The 27,608-nt window shown below is 39.9% G+C and overlaps 4 protein-coding genes across 6 annotated transcripts; 3 read left to right on the top strand and 1 right to left on the bottom strand.

Moving 5' to 3' along the window:
- The first annotated feature begins 6,749 nt into the window (after positions 1–6,749).
- On the top strand, positions 6,750–14,039 carry LOC100252885 (long chain acyl-CoA synthetase 8). Of its 2 annotated transcripts, none has more exons than XM_002267381.4 (12): positions 6,750–7,397; positions 8,423–8,980; positions 9,083–9,163; positions 9,292–9,558; positions 9,930–10,061; positions 10,142–10,315; positions 10,449–10,678; positions 11,577–11,694; positions 12,409–12,540; positions 12,723–12,857; positions 12,970–13,176; positions 13,752–14,039. In XM_002267381.4, exons 2-12 carry the CDS (start codon positions 8,471–8,473, stop codon positions 13,923–13,925), a joined length of 2,160 nt encoding a protein of 719 aa, XP_002267417.1. In that variant the 5' UTR covers positions 6,750–7,397; positions 8,423–8,470; the 3' UTR covers positions 13,926–14,039. The 2 variants fall into 2 exon arrangements, with proteins under 2 accessions (XP_002267417.1, XP_010657490.1); XM_010659188.3 differs by having other exon boundaries at positions 7,168–7,497.
- On the bottom strand, positions 13,923–17,400 carry LOC100256200 (uncharacterized). Its single transcript, XM_002265197.4, has 6 exons — positions 17,047–17,400; positions 16,575–16,720; positions 15,254–15,422; positions 14,674–14,772; positions 14,438–14,520; positions 13,923–14,354 (listed from the first exon to the last, which is right to left on the bottom strand). The coding sequence occupies exons 1-6, from the start codon at positions 17,398–17,400 to the stop codon at positions 14,222–14,224; spliced, it is 984 nt and encodes a 327-aa protein (XP_002265233.1). The 3' UTR covers positions 13,923–14,221.
- Positions 17,378–22,414, top strand: LOC100247772 (ribulose-1,5 bisphosphate carboxylase/oxygenase large subunit N-methyltransferase, chloroplastic). Its single transcript, XM_002267433.5, has 12 exons — positions 17,378–17,980; positions 18,412–18,575; positions 18,701–18,784; positions 18,935–18,992; positions 19,476–19,529; positions 20,001–20,072; positions 20,183–20,263; positions 20,735–20,907; positions 21,229–21,331; positions 21,411–21,542; positions 21,705–21,827; positions 22,104–22,414. Exons 1-12 carry the CDS (start codon positions 17,378–17,380, stop codon positions 22,188–22,190), a joined length of 1,734 nt encoding a protein of 577 aa, XP_002267469.2. The 3' UTR covers positions 22,191–22,414.
- Positions 22,415–22,621: 207 nt separating this feature from the next.
- On the top strand, positions 22,622–27,180 carry LOC100251045 (indole-3-glycerol phosphate synthase, chloroplastic). 2 transcript variants are annotated; one of them, XM_002265239.5, is made up of 10 exons: positions 22,622–23,119; positions 23,656–23,916; positions 24,012–24,188; positions 24,685–24,759; positions 24,901–24,945; positions 25,062–25,226; positions 25,521–25,599; positions 26,127–26,209; positions 26,342–26,410; positions 26,871–27,180. In XM_002265239.5, exons 1-10 carry the CDS (start codon positions 22,967–22,969, stop codon positions 26,952–26,954), a joined length of 1,191 nt encoding a protein of 396 aa, XP_002265275.1. In that variant the 5' UTR covers positions 22,622–22,966; the 3' UTR covers positions 26,955–27,180. The 2 variants fall into 2 exon arrangements, with proteins under 2 accessions (XP_002265275.1, XP_059597050.1); XM_059741067.1 differs by having other exon boundaries at positions 22,706–23,119; positions 26,342–27,180.
- Positions 27,181–27,608: the final 428 nt, after the last annotated feature.

The raw sequence follows: 27,608 nt of genomic DNA, 5'->3' as shown, positions 1-27,608 counted from the left end.
CGGTGCTGCATGAAGAAGAACGGCATCAAGCGGGACGTCCCTTCAATTCCTCCGGGTGAAGAAAAGAAACTTCATGACAAGCCTACTCCTTGATAGCTTTTCTTTTTGTGGTTTTATCTGTAATCTTCCTTCTGTATTTTTTGTGGTCCGGAGACTTCCTTTGTATATACATTTATACATCAATAAAAATACTTCTTTTTTCATTTGCACTTGTCTTTGCCTTTTTTTTTTATTTATTTATTGATAGTACTGTTTTAAATTAGACACATTCCAAGGTCTAAGTAATGGAGTTCCGTCTAACTTTTGTAAATGATAGGCTCCATTTTCACTTGCCTTAGACACTATGTAGGGTCCTTCCCAGTTGGCCTGGAACTTCCCTGCGCCTGCTTCAGCAGTGTTTTCAAAAACTTTTCTAAGGACTAGCGTACCATTTTTGAAGCTTCTTGGCCTCACTTTGCGATTGTAATGCGCTGATGCCCTTTGTTGATAATTCGCCATCCGGATGGCCGCGTTTTCCCTTACTTCATCTGCCCAATCTAAATTTCTCCCTAATTCCGCGCCTACATCATCTTGCTTTGCCGCGTCAGTCCGGATAGTAGGAAGACCTATTTCAGTAGGAATGACTGCATCCATTCCATACGCGAGGGCGAAAGAAGTGTTTCCTGTTGGCCGTCCCGGTATGGTTCGATAGGCCCATAGGACGCCGGGTAGCTCCTCCACCAACTTCCCTTTAGCTTGCTCAAGCCTTTTCTTTAGGGCGTTGATTAGGGTTTTGTTTGTGGCTTCTGCTTGCCCGTTACTCTGAGGATAGCGCGATGTGGAGTATGAATTCCGGATGTTTAGCTCTGAACAGAAATTCCTAAATGTAATGCTGTCAAATTGCGGGCCATTGTCAGCTATGACTGTTTGGGGGATTCCAAAACGGCAAACAATGTTCTTCCACACGAACTTGGTGACATCTTTGTCTTTGATGCTTGCATATGCTTCAGCTTCTACCCATTTACTAAAGTAATCAGTGGCAACAAGGAGAAATTTCTTCTGGGCAGGCGTTGCTGGGAGGGGTCCCACTATGTCCATGCCCCACTGCGCAAAGGGCCATGGGCCTGAGACTGATTTTAACGTTGCTGACGGCATATGTGGAATGGGAGCATACCTTTGGCATTTACCACATTTTTTAACATATGCTGCTGCGTCCTTCTTCATTGTTGTCCAATAGTATCCTTGTGAATGAGCCCTATGTGCCAGAGATCGTCCTCCCGAATGATTTCCGCATATTCCCTCATGTAATTCAGCTACCACATACTGGGCCTCTGAATGCCCTAGGCACCGAAGGTAAGGTCCTGTGAAGGATCGCTTGTACAGGTGCCCCCCAATCAGGGTGAAACGGGCAGCTTGTACCCGGATTTTGTGTGCTTGTTTGGGATCTCCGGGCAGAGTGCTTGTCTGGAGATATTCTGTGATGTGATACGTCCATTCTTGATCATCCGCTTGATTTGCCTCAATGGTGTTGCAAATGGAAATTTCTGCAACAGAGGGATTGACTTGCACATGTATAGGCAATAGAATGGCTTCTTTGATGGGGAGGGAGGCAGCTATACCGGCCAAGGCGTCAGCGCGCCCATTATTGGCTCGCTTGATTTTTTCGATTGTCCATTCGGTGAATTGTTGCAAGGTGTTTCTTACTTTAGCCAAGTATCGCGCCATGCGTGCGTCCTTAGCCTCATACTCTTTCTGGACGTGTCTTACCACGAGTTGTGAGTCGCTGTAGATCCGGAGTTTGGAGACGGATAGAGCAAGGGCAAGATCCAATCCGGACAAGATGGTCTCATATTCTGCTTCATTGTTAGAGACAGGGAATCCCAGCCGGATGACCTGCTCCAAATGTTCCCCAGTTGGGGACTGTAGTAGGAGCCCAACTCCAGAGCCTGATGAGCGTGAGGCTCCGTCAACTCGCAGAGTCCACCATTCTTGTTTACTTGACTCGTCATGTTCGCTAGGTCTTCGGGAATTTTCTAGCACAAAGTCAGCCATTACTTGGCCTTTCATGGACAATCTGGGTTGGAATTCGATTCCAAATTCGCTCAATTCAATGGCCCATTGCAGCATTCTCCCGGTTAAATCTGGCTTGTGCAGAATGTTGCGAAGGGGCTGGTCAGTTAGTACGATCACTAGATGAGCTTGAAAATAGGGGCGGAGCTTCTGGGCAGCGCTTCGAAGGGCTAAGGCTGTTAGCTCTATTTTTGAATATCTGGTTTCTACGTCTGCCAATGCCCTGCTGACGTAGTAGATAGGTTTCTGCTCCTTGGGTGAGGGGCACCGGAATAGAACGGCGCTGATTGCCCATTCTGATACCGCCAGATACATATACAATTTCTCCTTTGGACTGGGGCTGCTCAAGATGGGTGGTTGCGTAAGACAATGCTTGATCCTTTCGAAAGCGTTTTAGCAACTGTCCGTCCAACCGTGTGCTCCAGCTTTTTGTATTGCCAAAAATAAGGGTCGCAATTCATCAGTGAAGTGGGCTATAAAACGCCCTAGTGCGACGAGCTTGCCTGTGAGCCATTGTAGCTCTTTCTTGTTCCTGGGAGGGGGTGTTTCCATGACTGCCTTGACCTGATCCGGGCTGACTTCTATGCCCCTTTGGCTGACCATAAATCCTAGGAATTTGCCAGCACTTACGCCAAAGGCGCATTTAGAAGGATTTAGTTTCATGTCATACTTTCGTAAGAGGTGAAAAACTTCTTGTAAGTGAAGGACATGTTGCTCTCGGGTTTTGCTTTTAACCACGATATCATCAATATATACCTCTATTGTGTGTGGCCTATCAGAGGTTTGAAGATTTTAATCATCAATCTTTGATAAGTGGCGCCAGCATTTTTGAGTCCGAATGACATGACTTTATAGCAATAGAGGCCGTGTGGCGTTATGAATGCTGTCTTTTCTTCGTCATCCGGGGACATGGGGATTTGATGATATCCGGAGAAGGCATCCAAGAAAGAGAACATCCCTTGCCCGGAAGTGGAATCCACAATTTGATCTATTCGCGATAAGGGAAAACTGTCTTTTGGACATGCATTGTTGAGATTGGTGTAATCTACACAAACTCGCCATTTTCCTTCTTTTTTGGGTACCACCACTACGTTTGCCAACCAATCCGGATAAGATACTTCTCTGATGAATCCGGCCTCTAGTAATTTATCAATCTCATTCCGGATGACTTTTTGTTTGTCCGGATGGAAGCGTCTAATCTTCTGGCGGACGGGTCTGGCAGTTGAAAAGACGTTAAGTTTGTGAGAGGCAATAGAGGGATGGATTCCCTTCATATCAGAATGTGTCCATGCGAAGATGTCATGGTTTTGTCTGAGAATATTTTGCATGCTCTGAGTCTCTTCTTGTGTCATGAGGGAACTGATGTTCGTGAGGTGAGTGTTTTCCTCCGAAATTTGGATTGTTTGCAAGAGGTCTGCTGCCGGAGGATCTTTGTCCGTCGGACCCAATAATTGCTATTGGTCATGTGTATGGCTGGGTTCCAGGGGAGATGCATCCTCCTGGTTGGCCCCTGCTTCTCGTGCTATTTGATAGCATTGGCGAGCGGCTAACTGGCTGCCATATAGGTCGATTTGGCCATTGTTGGTGAGAAAACTCACCATTTGATGATATGTAGAGGGGATAGCTTTCATGTAGTGGAGCCATGTACGCCCCAAAATGACATTGAAGGGTGATAACTCCTGTACTACTGAAAACTGTACGTTGAGAGTGACTGGGCCAGCTTGGACCGACAGTATGATATCTCCCAAGGATGTGGTTGATGATCCGTTGAATCCGGATAAGATTCGTCTGGGGTTTTCAAGGCCCGCGAGACTATGTCCCATGTGGCCAACGACTGATGCTTGCACCAGGTCGACCGAACTGCCTGGGTCGACCAGGATACGTCTTACATCGAAATCTCCTATCTCTAGGGAGAGGATGAGGGCGTCGCGATGTGGCTGCAGTGTCCGGGTGGGATCCACTGGTGGAAAGATGATTGTCCCATCCACGGGGCGAGGGCCTTCTCCAGTTAGACCCGACCGGATGGAATTAACGCGTTCGCGTATTGATGCAGCCCGCAACAATTTCTGCCTTTTCCGCCTGGAGTCATACTCCTCGTGCCCTGCTTTGATGAGCTTCTCGACCAGATATTGGAGAGCGCGACATGTCTCTGTTGTATGGCCATGATCCTTGTGGAAGGCACATCTCTTACTGCGATCCCTTGTAGATGGGTCCGTTCCGATGGGTCTAGGCCATTTGAAGTCGGACGAGCCTTGGATCATTGGGAGAAACTTTTCATATGATATGGAGAGGGGTGTGAGAGGCGGTCTATCCAGGCGACTCGATCCCTCTTGCCTTCGGTCGGACGACCCTGGACGGTCAGGAGGTTTAGCATTTCTTTCCGCGTCATTTCTAGATGCCCGTCCGGCAACCAAAACTTGCTGAGTGGCTGCACGCACGTCATCTTCGAGCATTGAATATTTGTTGGCACGTCTGAACAAATCGTCCATCGTTGTAGGAGGCTTTTTGGCCAGTGATTCGAAAAATGGAGTGCCTGGACAGATGCTTCGTTTGAAGATCTGCAGGACAACATCCATACTGCAAGCCTCTATTTGAAGTACGGCCTGACCAAATCGCTTCACAAACTCCCTCAAGGATTCGTTATCTCGCATCTTTATGTTCTGGAGGGTGCTGATATTCTGCTTGTGCCGAGCGGAGCATAAATATTGTCACACGAAAGCTTCAGACAGATCCCTGAAATTGTCAACAGAGTTAGGAGGTAGGCGATGAAACCATGAGAGGGCCTGCTCTTGTAGGCTGACGGGAAATACTTTGCATAGTAGTGCATCGTTGCCAATATCGAGCGTCATGAGCTGTCGATAGTGCATGATGTGATCGAAGAGATCGTTGGTTCCATCGTATGTGGAAAATTTTGGTACGAGGAATCCCCTTGGGGGCTCGTAATGAATGATATGAGAGCAGAAGGGCGTGGAGAGCATATCATCCAGCCTTTTGCTAATGGAGCCGATGGGTGGCTCGTTTGGGAGGTTTCTCCCAGTCGGTCGTTCCGCTAGGTGCGAGTGAACGTTTCGCATCGCGGGGGCGACTATGGGGTCACGATGCAGAGGTACGTTCTGCACCATTGGAGCGACCCTCGGGTCAGGGCGTGGTGCCCCGGTTGTGGCTACTGGTGGCCTTGATCTCCCAGGCTCTTGTGGGCCCAGTTTTGCGCGCATTGAACTTGACAGCTGTGATTTTTTATCACGCTGTCTTTTTGCTGAAAAATGAGTGGAGTCTGAGCTTTCCTCCCGGGGAGCTCGAGGCATGGGTGTGCATGGCTCATGAGGCCTCGCGTTGCATGCTCCTGGGATAGCTCCTGTTGTCCCAGGATATATTGATTCTGGTTCTTGTTGAGGCCTCGAATTTGCTACTTGGTTCCTTGAACGCTGACGTCGAGGAGGCCCTGATGTCGAGGCCTGGATGCGTAATACAACGTTTTCTTCTTTCAATCTTTCTGTCTCCTGGAGTAGAGCTTTCAGTTGTCTTTCGCTTGCCAACTGTCTCCTTTCGATGGCTAGGCGCCATTCAAAATTATCATCCTCTCCCCTACTAGATGAACGGCTTTGGGAAGGTGTAGCCATCTTTTTTAGTGACTGAATCAAAGTAAAAACTTCCCACAGACGGCGCCAATGTCGTCACCTCGCGTCTTTGATGATCCACGTAGTTGCCAGATGGATGTACGCGTGATTTCAACCCATAAAGGTTCTTGATCCAACCGTTATACCTGCAAGAAGGTATCCGGACAGGGTGTCTGGACGCACCTTCCGATGATCTTGTTAGCCATGGTAAGAGAGAGAGATATAAATCAGTTGGCCTTTTACTAGGTATCGGGAGGTTACCAGGGATCCTGCTGCTCTTCGTGCGAAGGCTTCTATATATAGTGCCAGGGACACTGTTCCTCTCATTAATGGTGAGGAGATATTTTATGTTGTTATGATGATAATAGGCGTCAGCAGGAGCATCATTACCCTACGAGCGGCTGTTAGAAACCATGGTAGGTGATGCGGCTGTCAGAGATCGTGGGAAGTGATCATGCGGAATGATCGTGGGAAGTGACTTGCTGTCACTTCATCTTGTCTTCTCACTCTGTAGGTGATAGGATGTGGGCCATGGCTGTTTGTTGTGATAGCGTGTAAGACTCGCTTTACTTTAATTGATGATCCGAACGATTATATCCGGATGGCATATGCTGATTATTCGGATGTATTGTGGAGCGGATGTATTATGAAGGTTGTCCGGATGTCTATGCTCTGCCAGCGTCGTTTGCTCTTCCTTGGATAGGAGAAGCTGAAACGTCATTTGCCTTTCCTTGAGGCGGTCCGGATAGGAGAACTGCATCATGCATATCTTTAGGGGAATCCGGATGATGATGGTCCGGCTGATAACACGTGCCACGTGTCGCTGTGAGATGCGTGCCACGTGTTTCCTAGCGGGAGGGGTCCCTACACATCTGAAATTTTTTGATCTTCTCAAAGTTTTATAATTTTTGCAATTGATCTTCTCAAAATTTTAATATGATCTATCGTTTTTATATACATTTTGAGTTATAGATGGGATTCATACCTAATAAATTTTGTAACTTAGTCAACTGTTTCTTTTAAATTTTTATATTTTTTATATTTTTATTTTATAAATTATACGTGTCGAGAGGATTCAATGTTGGTCCAGAGACATCAATGCCATTGCCACCACGGCCATTCGTCACAACTGACGCACCCTTGAAGGCCACCTGCCAGTACCATTTTCCGATGCCCACCTTCAGGCTTCACCCTCCTTTAATTAATATAGAATGTTCCATGATCCATTTCCTCTATTTAAAACGACGTCGTTTAGTCAACATTGCCATTCACTCCCGTCGCCATTGTTGCACCCTCCAGGCCTCCACTATAGAGGTGTGTGCCTCGCATGGGACATCAGAATTCTAGCATGCCACCCACCCCACCCCTTACGATGCGCCCCTCCTTCCTCAGCACGCCACGCCATAATTCCCCTCCCCCACTCTAGCCACGTGTGGCATTCCACTGACCGGACACAGTGGCCCACGATAAATCCGGGGGAATCATCTCTACAGTTGAAAAAGGCGCCAGTATCCCCAAACTACCCCTCATCGCAGATTTGGCATCAACTCCAACGGCCATTAAATGTGAGTGGCATTTTCGCAGTTTTTTTGACACCCATAGGGCAAAATCCTCACTCCCCTTCTTGAACACTCGGTTCAGAGCCACGCTTCTCTAGCTTCTTCTTCACTCGTTTTATACATCGATTCTCTCTGCTTTTACGATAGAGCTAAAGCGATTCATCCTTCGCAGGTAAGCGAAAGGCTCTTCTTCCTCTCTGGAACCGGAATTTTCCCGAGAAAACTGAATATTTATCTTTCTTGGGGTGATCGGCTCCGTTTTTCTAGTCTAGGTTGGTTGTGTTTGTCCATGAATTTCTCATTTGACTGAACTTTGCGGTTTCTTGATCGCGTGTTCATGGAGTTTGATATGTGGTTTATGGTAGCTTGATCTTGAGCTTGCTGTAAATTGAATTCATCGTACATGAAGGAGATGCCCTTGCTTGCATCTGGATTTGGTCGCTGGTTCGTCGTTTGTTGTAATCGACGAATTAGGGTTTGTGTAGGACTGTAGTTTCTGATTGTTCTGGAGTTTCATACTTTTGTGACGATCATTGAATTACCGAGTAAAATTGGAGTTTTGTGTCATGAAAAATGTGAGGAAGATGATCATTTGTTCTCTTTATAGCACGTGTTATTAGGGGAAGAAAAAGAAGAGGCGACCGATCTCAATATTAATTTGCATAAAGTCGTTTTGATCTAAAAAGGAAGGCCAAGAGAGTCGATTATTATATTAATTTTCTTTTATTGCGTTGTCAACTTCAATATACCTTTCCTAGATTTTGATTCTTATTGGGACTTTTGAGTAAATATCGGGGCCTGCTAAGGGAAGGCAATTGCAGAAGCTCTCAGATTCCTTCTATTTCTCTAATGAGAGTTTCAGTGTTTTTTTAGCATTAGTATATGCACATTTTGCATGTTGAAGATGCTATGACCCTGCTGTAGCGATGCTCTGTATCACCTATGTGTCAAGATTATTTTTTATCATTTGAATTGTAATTGCTCACTCTATCTTCAAATCCTATTGACAATTATGCTTTTGATGTATTTTGGTTCTGGATAGAATGTTATTGTTGATGCTGGTATGATTTGATGTAATTTTCGCATCCATGTAAAAGCTTTTGGTTGTTTCTTTGCATCAATCACGCTTTTTAACACTGGAAAATTCCACATTGAATTTCTGATCATGTCACTAATAATATTTCTTTGTGATTTCAGGTCCTGTTTTGAAAACGAATGGTATATATAGTCATATAAAAATATACGATGGGGGATTCTGAGGGAGGCTTTTCAAACCCATCAATTCTGGAAAACCTGGTATATGGGGTTGTTGGTGCAGTCGTCTTTGGCGTACTTGTGCCTTTATTGTTTTCCATAATTCTGGTGGGAAAGAAAAAGGTGAAACAAAGAGGGGTTCCAGTAGAAGTTGGTGATGAGCTGGGCTTTGCAATGCGCAACAGTAGATATACTGAACTGGTTGAAGTTCCTTGGGAAGGAGCAACAACTATTGCCGCTCTATTCGAGCAATCTTGTGGAAAGCATTCACGAGATCCATTTCTTGGAACAAGAAAGCTAATCAATAGGGAATTTATCACAGCTGGTGATGGAAGGAAGTTTGAGAAGGTACACTTGGGAGAGTATCAATGGGAAACATATGAAGAGATTTTTAACCGTGCTTGCAACTTTGCATCTGGACTTATTAAATTAGGCCATAATGTAGATAGCCATGTTGCCATTTTTTCTGACACTCAGGCAGAATGGCTCATTGCCTTTCAGGTAGCCTTCCTGATTTTGATCTTTTTTAGTACTTTTCTCTGCTATGTGGTTTAAACATGTGAATGCAGACATAATGCTACCCTTATGTGTTTCTAAAATCAGGGGTGCTTCCGGCAGAATATCACCATTGTTACCATCTATGCTTCCCTGGGGGAGGATGCACTGATCCACTCCCTAAATGAGGTGGGGATATCATTTTCATGTCTATTTTTATAAATTAATTTAGATAGGATTTAGATCTTAACACATGAATAATTGCATTTTGGACGCTATAACTCAGATCATGGATAATCTTCACTCCTTTTTTACAGACCCAAATATCGACCTTGATCTGTGATTCTAAGCAACTGAAAAAGTTGGCTTCGATAAGTTCACGCCTGGAAATGATAAAAAATGTTATTTACTTTGATAATGCCGCAAGTGATTCTGACTTCTCTGGAGATATGAGCAATTGGACAGTCTCAACTTTTTCTGAAGTTGAGAAACTTGGGAAAGAAAATCCTGTTCATCCAAGACTGCCTTCCAAGACTGACATTGCTGTTGTCATGTATACAAGCGGCAGTACCGGTCTGCCAAAGGTTTGTTCTAGATTTTAGTTTCAGTGTCTTGCATATTAGTTATTTACATATTCCAAGCATCAACTCAAATATAAAACATTGTGAGCTTGCTAATTGGCCTTGTGTTGAGCAACGATGAACTTACACTCATGTCTACCAATGCCCAAATAAAAGGGCATCAGATGTGTTGAGTATATGCTTATGCAGCTGTCATTGGAATTTCATTGAACTGAAAAGGAAACATGATTATCTTAATAACTACATCTTTGTGAGTTTTAATGCATATGCTCACATTGATGCTTCTAGGCCACTGCTGACTTGTGAATATTTGCTTACATGAATGTTGCATTGGTAATTGTACTCTTAACATGGTGCTATGTGTGACAATCTAGGGAGTTATGATGACTCATGGGAATATTGTAGCTACCGCAGCAGCAGTTATGACAGTGATACCAGAACTGGGTAGCAAAGATATTTACTTGGCATACCTGCCTCTAGCTCATGTTTTTGAACTGGCAGCTGAGGTACAGTTCCATTGAATTCTTCTGGTTTCCTGCAGTAGTGACAATTACTCTAATAAGTGTAAATATATTATGGTTTCCAGACTGTGATGATGGCTGCGGGTTGTGCAATTGGTTATGGTTCAGCCTTGACTTTGACAGACACGTCTAATAAAATTCAGAAAGGAACAAAAGGAGACGCTTCTATGTTGAAGCCCACTCTCATGGCAACAGTTCCAGCTATTTTAGATCGTGTTCGAGATGGAGTTCTGAAACAGGTTTGATCTGCATCGACATAATTTGTTCTCATAGTTGGTTTTGTGGCTTGGTATTTGATGCATCTCTGTAGGTTTGAGGAAAGTAGATAAACTATTAGCTCCACTCTTACCTAATTATTTTCTCATGCTACAGGTTGAGGCCAAGGGAGGTTTAGTGAAGAAACTTTTCAACATTGGATATAAGCGGCGACTGGCAGCTGTAGAAGGAAGTTGTTTTGGAGCTTGGGGACTGGAGAGAGTTTTCTGGGATGCCATTGTTTTCAAAAAGATCCGCTCTTTACTTGGGGGACACATCCGATTCATGCTCTGTGGTGGAGCTCCTTTATCTGGAGATACACAACGGTTTATCAACATCTGCATGGGGTAATGGTTCTGTCATCTGAATTAGCTTGGTAGTTGGAAGATTTTTTCTGTTTTCTTCTTTTTTTGTTTATATTAATGTGGATGTTGGGATGGGGTTCCTATTGATAATGATGGTGAAAGGTTTAAGTTTCAGGCTAAACTTAAGAGTAAGATGTGCATTGGAGGAGCTCAGTAGTCAAAATGATTCTAATTGTTCTCAATTTTGGTAGAGCCTTATAAAAATGGAAATGATTGAATGTTGACATTTCTAGAAAATTTTATGAAAAGACATTTTTGTTAGACAATCTATTTTCCTAAAAGTTTAAGCTTGTAGGATTTGGGCTTATAATGTATATCATGTACTCCAACACTCTCCCTCATGTGTGACCTGATACCACACAGGTCTGCAAACAAACAAACCACAAACAGCCTCTTTTGGGCTTCATAAAGTGGGGAAATAAACATGGGGTGAGGTTCAAATACATCACCTCCCACCAAATGAGGCTTTGATACCATGTTAGACAAATAATTTTCCTAAAAGGTTTTGTCTAACATTTCTACTTGGGGTAATTAAATTGATAACTTGTTACTTCTTCCCCCCGCCCCCCACCCAAAAAAAAAAAAAACAAAAAAGGAAAAAGAAAAAGCAAAGCTTGTGACAAATTATGCTGTCAGGCCATGTGGTCTCTGAACTATTTTAGGATGTCTGTCTCTGACATGATTTTTCTGGGTGCCATGCTAGTTAATAATTAAATGTAAATGGTCACTTAACAAAGACTCATGAATTTGCATCTAAAAGAAGGAGCATTATTTTATGGTTCAGTGTGATGGAAGCTATCTAGAAGTTTAGAACTATACTAGGTAATTGTCTACCTCTAACAATGGGTATGTGGTTTATATTCTGTATGAATGCTCTTAGGGCTCCTATTGGTCAAGGATATGGTTTGACAGAAACATGTGCTGGAGCTACTTTTACAGAGCCAGATGACCCAAATGTGGGGCATGTTGGACCGCCCCTTCCTTGTGCCTATATCAAGGTATGCCATGGTGCTAATTATGATGAAAAAGATGACTGTGTTCACTATCAGATAACTGTAAATTTCTTAAAGAAGATTATGATTGTCTTTTGGTACCTCTGAATGAGTGGACTTGGATTGCCTATTATTTCCTTTGTAAGTGGTTCCGGTTTGATGAAAACTTGATAATTTCAAGGAAATCAACAGCTTTTAGCAACTTCACCGAACAAAAATTGTACGTTATGTAGATTAGGTTACTCAGTTCCATTACACGCACAATCATGTGCTTGTATATATCGCAAAATGGGAAAAATATTTTTTATTTTACAAATTCCTATATATTTCTTTATGATGGAACTCTGAAATCACCCCCTACTACTTTTTTGTAAAACAAGTGAAACCTAAAAATTGTTTTTATGGTTCCTGCTATATTCATGAATATCTTAAAAACAAAAAACATTTTGGTGTTTATCAGGTGCATTAAGCATTAAACAGAAGTTATTTTGAAAACTTATCAAAACGAAAAAAAGAAGTTATATATTTTGAAAGCTACACTGATGCTTTTGTTTAATTTAATTGATTATATATATATAAAAGAAGAAAATACACTTGGAATCTATGCTATCAGCATTTTTAGTTTTTGTACGCATTCAAGCACAGTAGTGTTTCCAGTTAGAATAATTCGAGGATTGAGAACCATTTTTCTCAATGGACATGTTTGGTTTGACATTGCAGCTTGTTTCTTGGGAAGAAGGTGGGTATAAGACATCTGACAAACCAATGCCCCGAGGAGAGGTTGTAGTCGGGGGGTATAGTATAACTGCTGGCTACTTTAACAATGAAGAAAAAACAAAGGAGGCGTACAAGGTAATAAGTAACTTCTTTTGTGGATAGGTGCCTGTATTGGCATTTGTATTTACTTTTTGTGTATTTATATATATATATATGTGTGTGTATGTATATATACATACACAATACATATATACTTTCTTATAGTGCAACACTTCAACTTGTGAATAGCTGCGTTGGTGACATATCGTCTGCTACAGGTTGATGAGAGGGGCATGCGCTGGTTTTATACTGGTGACATTGGACAGTTTCAACCTAATGGTTGCCTTGAAATAATTGACAGGAAGAAGGATATTGTTAAACTACAGCATGGAGAATATATCTCCCTTGGGAAGGTTTGTACTGGATTTGACTAGTACTTCTTGATTGAGGATACCCCTTCTCATCAGAAGGGATAGCTGTAATCGTTTTTGGAAGTCACTCTTTATGTTTGTCCATGCTTTGCAGGTTGAGGCAGCACTGATGGGAAGTAACTATGTGGATAATATAATGGTATACGCAGATCCCTTGCACAATTATTGTGTAGCTCTGGTGGTCCCTTCACATCAGGTCCTCGAGAAGTGGGCTGAAGCAGCTGGCATCAAATACAAAGATTTTTCTGAGTTGTGTAACAAAGAAGAAACAGTTGGTGAAGTTCAACAATCCCTTTCCAAGGTTAGTCCATTTTCACTGAACCATGGGGATGTGTTCTGGAAACAGCATCATGAGTCCAGAGTTTTCATCCCTTTTTAACATAGATTTCAGAGACGTTGAACCCCCATTACTGTTTTTAGAGGAGGGCATGTAGACCTATACTGACAACTATAGTTCTGCTATTGTCCAGAGTAAAAAAGATAATATTGTTTTGGCAGAAATTTTTTTCCGTTTTATGCCCTTGATGGGCTGGTCTAGTTCACTTGTATCATGCCATTAGTTGAAATGCATCAGCATCCATATTTATTATTTACCACCAGAGTGATACAACTCTCACCTGTAGCGTGGAGTTGGTGAAACATACTTCTTCCTATCTTTTGATATAGACAGGTCCTTTATGGGAAAACAATTTTCATGTCTATTGGATAATTCTTATTGGTTTTTCCAGGTGTAATTTGTAAAGGATATCAAGGGTGATGATTATAATGTATGCTGAAAAATATAACATAAGCACATTGTTTTCTGATTCAGTAAGTTTGTTGCCGAGTGCTGTTTTGTGATTCTGCAAATTCTTTATCACACTTATGTCCATGCAGGTGGCAAAAGCAGCAAAACTCGACAAGTTTGAAACCCCTGCAAAGATCAAGTTGGTGGCAGAGCAATGGACACCCGAGTCTGGGTTAGTTACTGCTGCTCTCAAATTAAAGAGGGAACAAATTAAGACCAAGTTCAAGGATGACCTTGTAAAGTTGTATGAACGAAGCATGTAATGGCTTAATGAGTTTTGCCACCTTTATTTACTTCAGTATTTCTCTGAAAACTGATATTTGTCACACTGAAGTACTTCCTTTCCCATAAAATGACTTATTTGTATGCTTGTACCATTGCGTCTCGTTGAAGCTTGTTTTTCAATGCTAGTTGGTTCACTCTAAATCTGTGTTTGATACAAGTTTAACAATGGGATTTCAAAATTTTCCTGATCAACTTCAATCACACCCTTCTCGGAATGGGAATGGGGAGCCTTGATTCCTTCACTGTGCTGCACACTGGTCTGTAAATACGAAGTTCATTTTTGCTCGGATGAACTTGGGCTCAGTGAAACAGGCATTGCAGACAATGATGGCCGGAGGAGAAGATACAAAGCAGGACCCAAGAATGGAACCAGTGATAAGGGAAGAAGCCAAGAACCTTTGTCATACCTGCAAAGAGACTGTAAGTGAATATCGTGCCAAAGATTTGCTAAATTTATGTAAGTATTATGCACTTGGTTCTGGTAACTTACCATTTTCGAGCAGTCATATCATTGTACACCCAGAAAGGAGCGAATGCAGACAGCAGAGTGAAATCAAGGCTTGTGATATGAATCTATCATATAGCAGTTCAATTTTGGTAAGTTTCAGTTGATTGCAAAATCACTCCATTTATCAAATCATGCACATACACAAACAAGCCTATCGATGAAGAAAATATACACTAGACCACAAATCTGCTGAATGATTAAACCTTGACAATACTTACAAATTTGCTTTCCCTGTAGTACTGGTAAAACTCCTTCCAGTCGTCCCCGCTAGCTAGTCCTGCATAAATTATAATTCCTAGTCCTGCAGCCAGCGATATCTGATGTGTAATGGCGTTAACTTGCATTTTCTCAAGTAGAGAAATCTATTTCACAGACAGATTCATGATTCATCATATAGTATAGTGTTGGAGCCCCTAGTTTCAACAGGTCTTTTCTTAACAGCCCCTAGTATAGTTCAGATCTTTCCCCAAAAGGCATTGAATAGGCAACCTATTTGCTTTTCAATATCAATTCAACTGTGAAATGGCTAGAAATAATTAAACAGAATCTCAAGCATCATATTGAATGTTGACAGATAATCTAACATCATGGTGTCTTCTCAGGTATGATGTGAGTTTTAATAAAGAGTGATAAGGGTTTTTTGATGTGCTATATCATCGAAGGAATCTTCCTTCTGCCTGATCAATAAGATGGGTGATGGATTAACTGCACCATGTGCTTTATGGTGTTATAAGTAATGATTACTTAAAAAGGGTCTAACAAGGGAGACAGTTCCATTTTCAGTGAACAGTTTCTTACCCCAGCAGTTATTTTGGATTCGAGAAAATTTAATGGCCATCTTCTGAGCTCGGTTTCTTCAACTGGAGGTGGTGGTGGACGCCAAAGGACAAAGTAAGGAAGAAGAGCATATACGCCCCCGAAAAATGAAAATGTCAGGAATGGCCAGACAGGGACTTTGCCTTTTGAGCTGCAGATATTAGGATTGGAATCAGGTATACAACTCCATAACTTCAACAAACATTCCCATGAATGTTTTTAAGAACAGTTGTAAAAAAGTAGTTTTTGGTAAGCATTTAAAAAATATTTATTAATTATTTTTGGAATAAATTTGTACTAAAAGTGAAAGTATCATACACTTAATATAGAATGCAAATTTTTTCAAAGTATTTTTTATATTTAAAATATAATTCAAAATACTTAGGTGGTGTTTGTTTTTTTACTTAATTCTAAATAGAACCTTAGTGCTTAATAGTGTTAAAGTTGTTTGCTTTTATAGTATTTTATTTCTATTAATTATTAAAAGTAAAAAAAATCAATATATTATTTTTCTATTTAGAAAAAACTACATATTTTGACTTTTTCTATTTAGTAAAAAGTTTATAATAAGTCATGAAAAAGTAAAAAAACAAACAACCTAAATTCTAAAACTAAATTGCTTTCAACAAAAAGCTAAAAAAACAAACACCACCTTAAACTTTGTGCTAAAAATAATCTGTTTTCACAAAAAATTATTTTTTGTCAAGTTTGTAAAATGTGTTTTTTGAGTTATAAAACTTTTTTATTTTTTATTGTAAGGAAAATAAAACCGTTTTCAATAACAATTTCCTGAATAAAGTGTCCTATGCTTCATGACCAAAAAAAGAAAATATCCATGATATTTTCAACATTTCTATTGAAATATCAAATATCCATAGGTTGGGGCACTGATACTGAAGAAGGGGATCAATATTTTGCTCATATTTGATTATCCTCCGGTATAAATATCATATAGAATTTTGAATATTTCACTCATATATGAATATCCTCCTACACAAATATATATGGAATTTCGAATGTGACACAAAGAGAAATCTAAGTAATTTCTTATAATAAGTACTTGTAAAATCCAATCATTCTTTTCTTCAAAACCGATATTTTCATTTATAAAGAACCTTTCCAGAAGAAAGTAGTTGGACAACAAGTACTCGGCTTGCTTCTTTGGCTGTTGCTCTTATACAATTGCAGTCCAAAATAAAGCCCATTCTAAACTGACCCTATCATTTTGCTAGAACAGAAGAAAACATGTATCAATCAACATATTAGGGGGTCATGGGATTAATGATCAGTGTGCAGAAGGTACCTTCTACCGGTTGGAAGCAGTAGCATGCTATACACCAAGGGCCACAAACCCATGATGTACCACAGAGACACAAGCACATCATTCATCCTGAACCCATCATCTCCCTTCAAGTTCAGCAGCTTTTTCAAGAAATACACATCCCTTGACTGACAGAGGCACAAAACAGTGTGTTACAGTCTTCTTAGAGTGATCAAATTGTGGGGAAGAAAAACGAAAAAGAACATATGGAGCAGGTATATTCATTTCCTCGATCAATTGTACCTCAATGTGTCCCATATAAAATAACTGGTACCATAGAACTATGACTAGAATTTGAAATGGGTTTCTAGCCCTAGTGGTCATGAGGATTTTCCAAATTAATGAATAAGCACAACAACAACAAGAAGAAAACCATATCCCATCAAATTAAACAACCACAAAAGCAAAACAAAAGCACTTCTCTATAGTATGAAATGGTTGCAGTCCGTGGTACCGGAGTCTGGTCAGGAGTGAGGTTGAAAACATAGTAGATGAGTCCAACCCACAACACGAAAAGCAGAGCCGATGTGGTCCAGTCTCCTCCATCCCCACCATCTCCGTTCTCACTCTCCAATTTAGCTCCTTTTTCAGCAGCTGGGTCTTCTGGATTCTGAGTGTTGAAGGAGCTCTGACAGATTTGAAGGCCACCCCTTTTCTGAAATGTGGAAATTGGGTGTTTGGGTTTACTGAGAATTGGAGGGTTTGGGGTTCTGATAAACGAGATTCTGGAGTTGGGGTTGCGGGTTTTGAGAGAAAGGAATGGGAGAGCAGAGAAGTTGCAGGAGATGAGGGTGGTGGTGGCCAACATGCTGGGCCAAGGGTATGGTGAAATTCACACAATATTGATATATACAGAGTGGTCACTGGTGGCCCATCTAAACGGTGTCGTTTCAGCAACGGTCAAAAGTTCAAAACCACCAAAAGTAGTTGGAATTTGGAAAAAAAATCCTCTCCCTGCACTCTCTTGCATTGGGCTTCGAGCAGATAAGGTTTTAAGAGCTCTCTTTCTCTCCACAGTGGCATCCATGGCCGAAGCTTGTAGAATGTTCCACACAGCTCTGACACTCACACTCCCTCCTTCTTTCTCTCAAACCCCATCTCGTCACTCTCAGCCCATCCCCCGGAGACACCCAATTCGGTGCTCAATATCCACCACCGACACCGCCAAAACCTCCGTGACCCAGAAGATCCCCTGGGGCTGCGAGGTGGATTCGTTGGAAAACGCAGCCTTGCTGCAGAAATGGTTGTCGGACTCGGGCCTCCCGCCCCAGAAAATGGGTATTGAAAGAGTTGAAGTCGGGGAGAGGGGGTTAGTTGCTCTCAAGAACATCAGGAAGGGGGAGAAACTGCTCTTTGTGCCTCCCTCACTCGTCATTACTGCAGACTCGGTCAGTTTTTCTAGAAAAATTGCTGTGTTTTTTCTTGGGAAAATTTATGAACGTGGATTCTGCAATGTCACACTGCCAATTGCATCATATATTTTTGGTAGAAATCTACCTTTTTTAGAGTGAAAGGAAGAGTGGTATTGAGTGAATAGAATAGGGTTTTTGTGCTCTCTTCTCAAGTTTCTGCAATCTAAATTCCTTAATTAAAGGTCCCAATTCAAGGTCCACAGTTTGGTTGCTTCATATGCAAATAGGTTTGGCATTCAATTTAAATTTTGCAGTCCTACATCCACAGAAACCATACCCTAGTGAAACAAACTGAATTCCACAGAGATGGTGTTCCAAATTGAAGGCAATTCCATGCACTAAACAAGTCTAAGAAAATTGTAATAATAGTTTCAAATTTATTTATAGGGTTGGTATTGTAATGCCAGGAGTGGAGCTGCACAGAGGCTGGTGAAGTGTTGAAACGGAATTCAGTACCAGATTGGCCATTGCTGGCAACCTACCTCATTGGTGAAGCAAGCTTTATGCAATCTTCAAGATGGAGCAATTATATCTCTGCCTTGCCTCGACAGCCCTATTCACTTCTGTACTGGTAAGCTTTTGGTCCTTCACTGCTTGGGGTCAACTTGGCAGGACATTTCAGGAGTTTTTCTTGTCTTATCACAGAAAGGGTCTACTCTCAGTTCTTTTCCCTACAGCGTTTCTATATCATTTCAGGACACGTGCTGAACTAGATAAGTATTTAGAAGCCTCGCAGATAAGAGAGCGTGCAATTGAAAGGATTAATGATGTTACTGGAACGTATGGTTTGTTCTCCTCATTTTGTTTGCATTTTTTAAGCCTTGTGGTTTCCATGTTTGCGCTATTCTGATGATTGCAAAGCTTATGTTATGCTGTGGATGTGGTCTCATAACTTAGTAATTGTTGAAAACGGATTTCAACATCTTGCAGATACAATGATTTAAGGCTCAGGATATTTTCCAAGCATCCCCATTTATTTCCTGAAGAGGTACTTACTTTATATTACATGACAATGGCTCTGAACACTTGAGCAAGTTTGGACAAAAAACTCCAATCTTCTTGACCTAGTCAAGGACTCAAAATTGATGCTTTAGAAATTCCTAGCATTTTTTACTTCCTGATTAAGTTTTGGGTTTACATTGCCCACTTTTGGAGCTGTCCTTACAAGACAAGGTAGCTCCTTCATAGATTGCCCTAATCTCACCAAAAGTCAGAAGTAAGAATGTCTCTATGACAAATATTATAAATTAGTTGATCCTTATTCCTTCTTATATTACTTCCTTTCTTAAATTCCACCTGTGGATCTTTTCTTTTCTTTTTGGTCCTTAAAATTTACCCATGAGATTTGTATAAAATCTTCCTTAGCTTTTGGTTCAGTATGCATCATATGTTGTTCATCCTATTCAGCAAGATCGGAGAATGCCTATATGTATCAATCATTTTGTTTTATTTTGCAATATTTAACTTACAGGTATTCAATATGGAGACTTTCAAATGGTCATTTGGCATTCTTTTCTCACGATTGGTGAGTAGACTTCTTTAGTAGTTTCATGATCAGTCTTTTGCATTTATATAAATGTAACCACACCAACTGTAAAAATTTGTTATCCAAATGAAGTCATCACCCCAATGTTTAAAAAATGTCACAGTATATTGAAATCCTAAAATCCTTTGCAATCTGCTTTACTCCTTGTACTAATCCTTGCACCCTTGACCTTGAGAACATTCCCCACACGCTTAACCATGGAGCTAGAGAAAGGATCATTCTAGAATCCCTTATTTAATTAGTTTTAAGGAAAGCAAATAAATTTATCTCTAGATATATTGAGGTAAAAAATGAATACTGCCATCCTTGATTGTTATCCAACTTCTCTCTAATTCGATAACTCCCATCCTCATTTTCTTTGAAGCTTAAATTTGGGTGTTCAAAATGGACCTTTGAAACAAATAATTGCTTATAAGAACATGTAATACTGATGACTTTTTCCTTAAATAGGTTCGTTTGCCCTCAATGGATGAAAAGATTGCCTTGGTTCCCTGGGCAGATATGCTGAATCATAGTTGTGAGGTATCCATTATCACCTTTCGGGATATCTGTTGTTAGAAGCATTTTCTCTTTTTTACATTAAGATACGTAATTTAAACTCTATGTACCGTTTTTTAATTAAACTGTTACAGGTTGAAACTTTTTTGGATTATGACAAATCATCACAGGGAGTTGTCTTTACAACTGACCGGACATATCAGCCAAGTGAGCAGGTAAAGAAAATTTTATTATTCTCAGGATTTCATCTAAACAAGACATTACAAATTTCAAAGATTTCTTCTCAGAAGGCAATACAGAAAAAATTTCCAGAATGTTACTGCTCTTTTATATGCATACACGCCTTTAGAGAATCTCTAGGAAAATTAAGAGGTTTTCTGAAGAAGACTTTTTTTTGGCTATTTGTATAATTGATGTATGAATCTTCATGGAGTACATGCAAAATTTCCAAGTTGCTGCAGCTAACTGCAGGCAAGAACCCCTTGAAGCCAAATGTATTTGCACTTTGGTATGGTATGGTATAGAATAGAGGCTATATATCTTCATTTTTTTCTTCTTTGACTTGCAGAAAAGAAAATTTGTCCAAATTGACTAGTCCCTGTTGATTGTGAATCTTTAGCATTTGTATTACCATTGACAGTATTTGACCAACTGTAAACCCTCTGGTTACATCACTTTATATGCAGGTTTTTATATCATATGGCAAGAAATCTAATGGAGAGTTGTTGCTATCATATGGATTTGTTCCAAGGGAAGGCACCAACCCTAATGATAAAGTTGAGTTGCTGTTGTCACTTAAGAAATCTGATAAATGTTATAAGGAGAAGTCGGAAGCTATGAAGAAGCATGGATTGTCAACGTGAGTTACTGATCGTTGATCCCTTAATGGAGTCTTCTTAAGTTGGTTTTCAGCAGTGTTAGATTTATATTAGGTCATTGAACCATTTTGAACTCATATTCTATGAAATCATAAAAAAACTGTATAGCTTTGGCAAGAGTATGGTAGAGTTCTCAAGTTGTTTCATCTTATTCCTAATTTTACTGAATTTTCAGACAAGATTCAATGCCCTGGTTACCCATCATTACCCCCTGAGAATGTTGAATCCTCATACATGAATATATAATATGCACCTCCCTCTTTTGAAAAATGATATTTTCTGTTTATTCTCTTTTCTGGCAGATCTCAATGTTTCCCTATACAAATCACTGGTTGGCCTTTGGAGTTAATGGCCTATGCTTATTTAGTAGTCAGCCCCCCAAGTATGAGCCAACATTTTGAAGAGGTTTGACAGTAATTAACTTCTTACTGTAAAATTTGGTTTTTTGATATCTTATGAGGTATCTCACAGATCTTCATTCCAGATTGCTGCTGTGGCATCAAATAAAACTACATCCAAAAAGGATATCAGATATCCTGAACTAGAGGAACAAGCACTGCAATTTATACTGGATAGTTGTGAAGCAAGCATATCAAAGTACAGCAAGTTCCTGCAGGTAAAGGAATTTCTCTTGTAAGAAGTTATTTAAACCTGCAATTTGTTTTTGTTGATTTACTGGCATGAAGTCAGATCCAATTAGCCAACTTGCTTCAACTACCATGTTCTCAAATCATACTGAGAATTTGAACTTATAATTCTTCCTCCCTTAACCCTTCAGGAAAGTGGGTCTATGGATTTGGATGTAACATCTCCAAAGCAGCTAAACAGAAGAGTGTTTTTAAAACAGCTAGCTGTAGATTTGTGTACCAGTGAGCGGAGGATACTATTCCGCACCCAATATGTAAGTATACATCATACATCTCTTTTGTGTTTGCTGGTTGATTATTTCTCTGAGCTTCTGCCACACATCATACAACCATTACTCAACTACCTCCAACTTTAGGTTCCCTGCCGGGGAATCCAAAATTTCATCAATAGTCTGCTTCTGCATACAGTTTACTAGTATCATGGCTTCTCTCCCTTTAGTGCTTTTCAGATTGTATGGCTAGCACTCACAGTGCTCCACATTATGGTACACAGTTCTCCATCTGATTATGCTTATGTGAATTGTTACCAGATACTCAGGAGGAGATTAAGAGACATAAGAAGCGGTGAACTGAGAGCTCTCAGAATCTTCGATGGCTTCAGGAAGCTCTTCAAATGAGTCTTTCAGGGTCTCGGACAACAAAACCCTCTTGTAATTCCCACGAAGGAACTTGGATCTGTGAAAGCTAATTCAATAGAAATGTTTTCCTGTTCTTAACATTACATAAAAACAGAGGATAACAGAAGATGAATAAAGCTGTTGTTCCACTAACTGAAGAAACTTCTCCTGGGGCTTGAATAAAATGAGTTCTCCTGCACAATGGCTTTGAGTTTCCAGCGTCATTTTCAGTGTATACTTTTTCATCAAGTGGGATGCCCAAAATTAATCAGATTTTCTCAAAAAACGAAAAACACGATTTCCCATGAAAAACACGTGGGTTTTCACCAACCAACAGCCGCCACTTGGCCACATGAATAATTGAATCCATGAAAACCCACATGATTCTCACCAATATGAATATTAGAAAACAGGAGGATACCAGACTATATATGAGTATTAATTCTGAATATGGAAAAAGATCTCAGCAATCATATTGAAAATTACCACGTGTCCTTTTGAATTCTCTTTAATTAGGAAAAATTAGCAATGATAAATCATCCTTGAAGATTTTATCAGATTTTTCTCTTGAAAGGACACCAGCAATAATCTCTCCTATATTTTTTTGAAAATAATGAAATTCCTGGGTGGGCTGTATTTAAGTAAATATCAAATCATACCTGACCAACCCAACGGACAGCTGTTCACCGTTCCTTAAATAACAGTCCAATCCCCTTTCAGTCGCCATTTTTATTTTCTGGGTTTCTATTCTTCACTGGAATAAGAATTGGAAGCAAATGGAGGGGTTGTTTTCATTGAGAGCAACGCCTAGGGTTTTGGTTCCGACCGTTTCGGCTCCAAATCACAAACCCAAGTTCTCGATTTCAGGGACTCGTATGGAAGTGCAGAAAAGCAAGAAACTTTCTGTTGCCTGTGTTCGTGCTCAGCAGGTTCCCAATTGAATCCCTTTGGGTTTTTGTTGTTTTGTCGTTGATTTTTATGCGGGGTATTTGGGTTTTTTTTTTTGTTGACTTTCTGATTTGATTTTGTTTTTTTGGATTCTGTTTTTCAATTTTGCTGTTCCTGTTCAGCTGCATTTTCTTGTATGCTCTAGTTGATAGCTATGGTTTTTTCTCGTTTGGTTTTTTAGTCAAACAAATGGATGTTCTTCAAGGTAGGTTTTATCGATGTTTGAAACTGGTTCTAGTCTAGATTCAGTGTACGTTTGGTAGGACAGAAATGGCATTACAATTCTGAGAAACTCAGAAAATCTCACCTTTTTGTGGGTTTTCTTCCCTTGGGTCGGCGTGAAGGCAATTGATTTCAAGTCCAAATCCATTGGTGTGTGAAGCAATGATACTGTGGATTTGGAGTTGCTGGCCTCTCAGTAAATCGAGTAAAGAGTTTATTGAATCTGCAATGTTTGAGTGTTAAACCGATTTTTTTGGAACTCGAATCTATTCTTATTCTGATGGGTTTTTTGTAGTCTGAATCCAAGGATGGATCCGCCACGGTTTCCCCACTGAGTGATTCACAGGAAAATGCTCTCAAAATTAAGGAGTGGGAAGTGGGGAGGTTCCAAGATGAAATAGCAGCTACCCAGGGTATAAGAATCAGGAGAAGACCACCAACTGGTCCACCATTGCATTATGTGGGCCCTTTTGAGTTTCGGTTACAGAATGAGGGTAACACTCCTCGTAACATTTTGGAAGAAATTGTATGGAACAAGGACAAGGAAGTCTCACAGGTTCTCTTTCTCTGTTTCTCAAACCTTTTGTTATTTGTTTTTTTGTGATGTATTTTGACGTGCGCCCTCTAATGCCCTTGAATTTTGCTTTTCAGTTGAAAGAGAGAAAGCCTCTCGGTATGCTGAAGAAAGCTCTTGAGAATGCCCCTCCCAATAGAGATTTCATTGCGGCTCTTAGGGCTTCCAATCTCCGGACTGGGTTTCCTGGTTTAATTGCTGAAGTGAAAAAGGCTTCTCCAAGCAGAGGAATCCTGAGAGAGGATTTTGATCCGGTAAATATGCTTCTTGTCATCCTATATCAGTGGGCTGAGGACTAAATTAGTTTTGTAGAACATATCTATTACAACATGCCAACGTATTAAAATGTTGCAGTGCCTTGTTTATTGTTCCATATAATTCCTCTAGCAGCCAGAAGATTGATTTCTGTGTCTTGATCTTTAGACAGTTTGCTTTTCTGTACTGGAACTCATGTAAAAATCGATAGGCTAATAGTACTCAACTAGAACTACAGTGTAATGAGCTTCAGAGGAGAATCAAATCTTGAAAACTACAACTCTTATTCTATAACATGAGAGGTGGTGAATTCTATTTATGTTATTTAATTCATCGATTAGTTCAGTAGCATTCCTGTCCATTGGAAGGCTTCATAAAAGAAGTTGACTACCATATCCAGGGTCTATGATGGTTGTTTCCCCCTTAATTCATTTATATCTCCTTTTCTCTATTGTCCTGTGGGTTTGTCATTTTTCTTAATATTTGTTGTGATAGGTTGAAATTGCCCGAGCCTATGAGAAAGGTGGAGCAGCTTGTCTTAGTGTTTTGACTGATGAGAAGTATTTTAAGGTAATAATTTGGCAGTTCTCTTTCTAACTTAATATCACCAGATTTCATTACCTTATTGGTGGTAAGCAGTTGGATATTGGATATAGAAGTAAGCTTTTTTCCCTAACCACCTTTATTTTCTTTTGCTTTATGTTATTCAAGGGAAGCTTTGAAAATCTGGAGTTGATACGAAATGCCGGAGTAAAGGTCTGCTCTTCTAAATTGTTCTCCACTCCTCAATCTATTATTTATAATTTATCCACATGCTTCTATAGAATGGTTTTTTTTTAAAGTTGTGCTTCTAACACAAGGCTCAAATGTAGTGCCCTCTGCTGTGCAAAGAATTTGTCGTAGATGCATGGCAAATCTACTATGCTCGAACCAAAGGGGCAGATGCAATTCTTCTAATTGCTGCTGTTTTACCTGATCTTGACATCAGATACATGACTAAGATTTGCAAGATGCTTGGGTTGGCAGCACTTGTTGAGGTATGAATGCTACTTCTGTCTTAGTTGTTATTTCCATAATGAGTCTAATGACTGCAGAAACTGAAAATGTATGAAATGAAACATATTTGTTTAGTTAATGCCAAGGTTTTTGATACTTGTTTTTAAAATTTTGGACTCTAATTGGTCTAGTCTTTTTCCCATCTTTTTTCAATCCTAGTTCCGTTCCATTTTTATTAGTTTAGATTGAAATTTAGAAAAACTTGTGGTTGCAACCACTCTTGATCTGGATTAATTTTATATCTAGTTGTCATTTCTGTACTTGATCCCCTCAAGGTACATGATGAGAGAGAAATGGATCGTGTTCTTGGAATAGAAGGGATTGAACTTATTGGCATCAATAACCGTAACCTTGGTAAGGCCACCCTAGCTTTTATAAAGAATGGCTTACTGTATGAAACTTGCCTTTTGTTTAAATATATGATTGTGTGCTACTTTGCTTCTAATTTGTGTCTTCTCCTTATTTATTTGTTTTTTTCATCTAAATTTTATGGGGTGAAGACTAGTTCTTCTTCTTTTCTCCTGCTTTAAGCACAGCACTTTGCAAAATGTGCTTCCTGTTAATCCAAAAGTGCTGAAGATTTTTATTAGATTATTTTCCGCATGAAAGTTGATGCATTCACATTGATAAGGAGATATTGATTGATTGTTCCTTCTTTAGAGGGGATGCAGAATGTATGTTCCCTTTGTGGAGTGATACTATTACCATCTTAGCTATGTAGGCAACAGGAAGTAAAAAAAAATGAGGGTCTTGGTTGTGTTTGGTTTGTTGGTTTGTGCTGGCTGGGCAGGGCAGCAAATAAAGCCTGCACCTGCCACCCATATGCCTTGCTTCAATCATTATAAATGACCGACAAGTTTTGTGTTTGCTTTGTTCACCAGCAACATTTGAGGTTGATATTAGCAACACAAAGAAGCTTCTTGAAGGAGAACGTGGTGAAATAATCCGTCAAAAAGATATAATTGTGAGTGACTTTCTTTTATTCATAATCATCCAGTAAACCGTATACATTATTTGCTTGTGCATGCTATGCTTCTTGTGTGAAGGAAAGAATTCATCTTGTTCCCTTCACTTAGTTTTAATTCCGGATCTTCAGGTTGTCGGGGAGTCTGGGCTGTTCACTCCTGCTGATGTTGCTTATGTACAAGAAGCTGGTGTTAAAGCAGTAAGTTTCTTATCTCTGCTAAATGAAAAGAGATTTTTAATTTTGAATGGAAAATATAAATCTTACTGGAAAGTGATTTCTCATTTCAATATCAAAAACCCAACAAGATAATACGGTCTTCTTTATGAGCATGTCCATGAAACAATCACCCTTTCTGCTGATGATCAGTTTGAAAAAGAGATCATGCATGAAATCTTTACTGCAAACATGTGCTTCTCTCAAAAACCCAACAAGATAATGAGGTCTTCTTTGGATTTTGAGTTTCTTATTTTGACATGGACCCATCCAATTCCATTGCAAGTCTTATTTTGAGGTGGAACCAAGCCAAGCTGATTTGGATAAATTGCATCTCGTGCCATGCATGCTTACACAAGCTAAAAACACATACACCTATGCTTCTTTGTGTTTATAATGGATTCTAACGCTAACGACATGGGCATTTCGTAATCCACCCTTGCAGATTTTGGTCGGGGAATCAATTGTCAAACAGAAGGACCCCAGGAGTGGCATAACTGGACTTTTCGGTAAAGATATCTCTGTATGAGTTCAAGAGAGCCTCCTTGTTGTAACTGGCAGCAGATGAAGTTAACTATTATCACAGCCATATGATCCTCCTTCCCTTAACTCCTTTTTGAGTTTATTATACAGTAAGGTTTTGTGTCCAAACCTGCATTGGAGTGGATCACTGTATTCAATAAAATTCTTAAGCATGAATATGTTGAGTGGATAATGAGGTTAAATTAAGCTGTTTACACATGGGTCTTGAATGATGTTGAGACTCCTAGTCAAATTGTTTGGCAAGAAGGATTTGGGTCAGATTTCTGGACTTCACGGTGGGAATGTTTTGATGTTGGTCTTAGCTTGTTGTGGGCTTGGCGTGATTCTCATTTACAGTAGACGGCCCATCAATATCATACTTGGGCCATGGCCAGGTCCGATTAAACAATTTTTTTTTTCCCAAAAAAAAGTTCTTTTTTTTAATGGGCATGAAGCCATAAGATGAATGCAATTAATATTAATTTTTCTATTTCTCTTATTTTCCCAATTTATTATAAGAAACCAAAAAAAAAAATAAAAAACTCATATCACGTTTGGTTTTTGAAAAGCATTTAAGAAAATAAAAAAATATATTAAAAAAACAATCTTCTTGCCATAAAATAATGTGAAAAAAATAATTAAATTACATTTGGTAGTAGTA

Source organism: Vitis vinifera, chromosome 12, assembly GCF_030704535.1.
Source record: "Vitis vinifera cultivar Pinot Noir 40024 chromosome 12, ASM3070453v1".
NCBI lineage: Eukaryota > Viridiplantae > Streptophyta > Magnoliopsida > Vitales > Vitaceae > Vitis > Vitis vinifera.
Note: the sequence above shows the minus strand (reverse complement) of the source record. Positions and strands in the feature narration are given on the sequence as shown.

Coding starts and splice junctions, on each gene's coding strand:
- LOC100252885 (XM_002267381.4), top strand. CDS start 8,471: ATGGGGGATTCTGAGGGAGGCTTTTCAAACCCATCAATTCTGGAAAAC. Junction 9,559..9,929: donor GCAGTACCGGTCTGCCAAAG/GTTTGTTCTAGA, acceptor GTGACAATCTAG/GGAGTTATGATGACTCATGG. Junction 11,695..12,408: donor TTCCTTGTGCCTATATCAAG/GTATGCCATGGT, acceptor TTGACATTGCAG/CTTGTTTCTTGGGAAGAAGG.
- LOC100247772 (XM_002267433.5), top strand. CDS start 17,378: ATGAGGGTGGTGGTGGCCAACATGCTGGGCCAAGGGTATGGTGAAATT. Junction 18,993..19,475: donor CCCATTTATTTCCTGAAGAG/GTACTTACTTTA, acceptor TTTAACTTACAG/GTATTCAATATGGAGACTTT. Junction 21,543..21,704: donor AGTACAGCAAGTTCCTGCAG/GTAAAGGAATTT, acceptor TTAACCCTTCAG/GAAAGTGGGTCTATGGATTT.
- LOC100256200 (XM_002265197.4), bottom strand. CDS start 17,400: ATGTTGGCCACCACCACCCTCATCTCCTGCAACTTCTCTGCTCTCCCA. Junction 16,721..17,046: donor TCACTCCTGACCAGACTCCG/GTACCACGGACT, acceptor TGCCTCTGTCAG/TCAAGGGATGTGTATTTCTT. Junction 15,423..16,574: donor CTGCTTCCAACCGGTAGAAG/GTACCTTCTGCA, acceptor TAATATCTGCAG/CTCAAAAGGCAAAGTCCCTG.
- LOC100251045 (XM_059741067.1), top strand. CDS start 22,967: ATGGAGGGGTTGTTTTCATTGAGAGCAACGCCTAGGGTTTTGGTTCCG. Junction 23,120..23,655: donor CCTGTGTTCGTGCTCAGCAG/GTTCCCAATTGA, acceptor GGTTTTTTGTAG/TCTGAATCCAAGGATGGATC. Junction 24,189..24,684: donor TGAGAGAGGATTTTGATCCG/GTAAATATGCTT, acceptor TTGTTGTGATAG/GTTGAAATTGCCCGAGCCTA.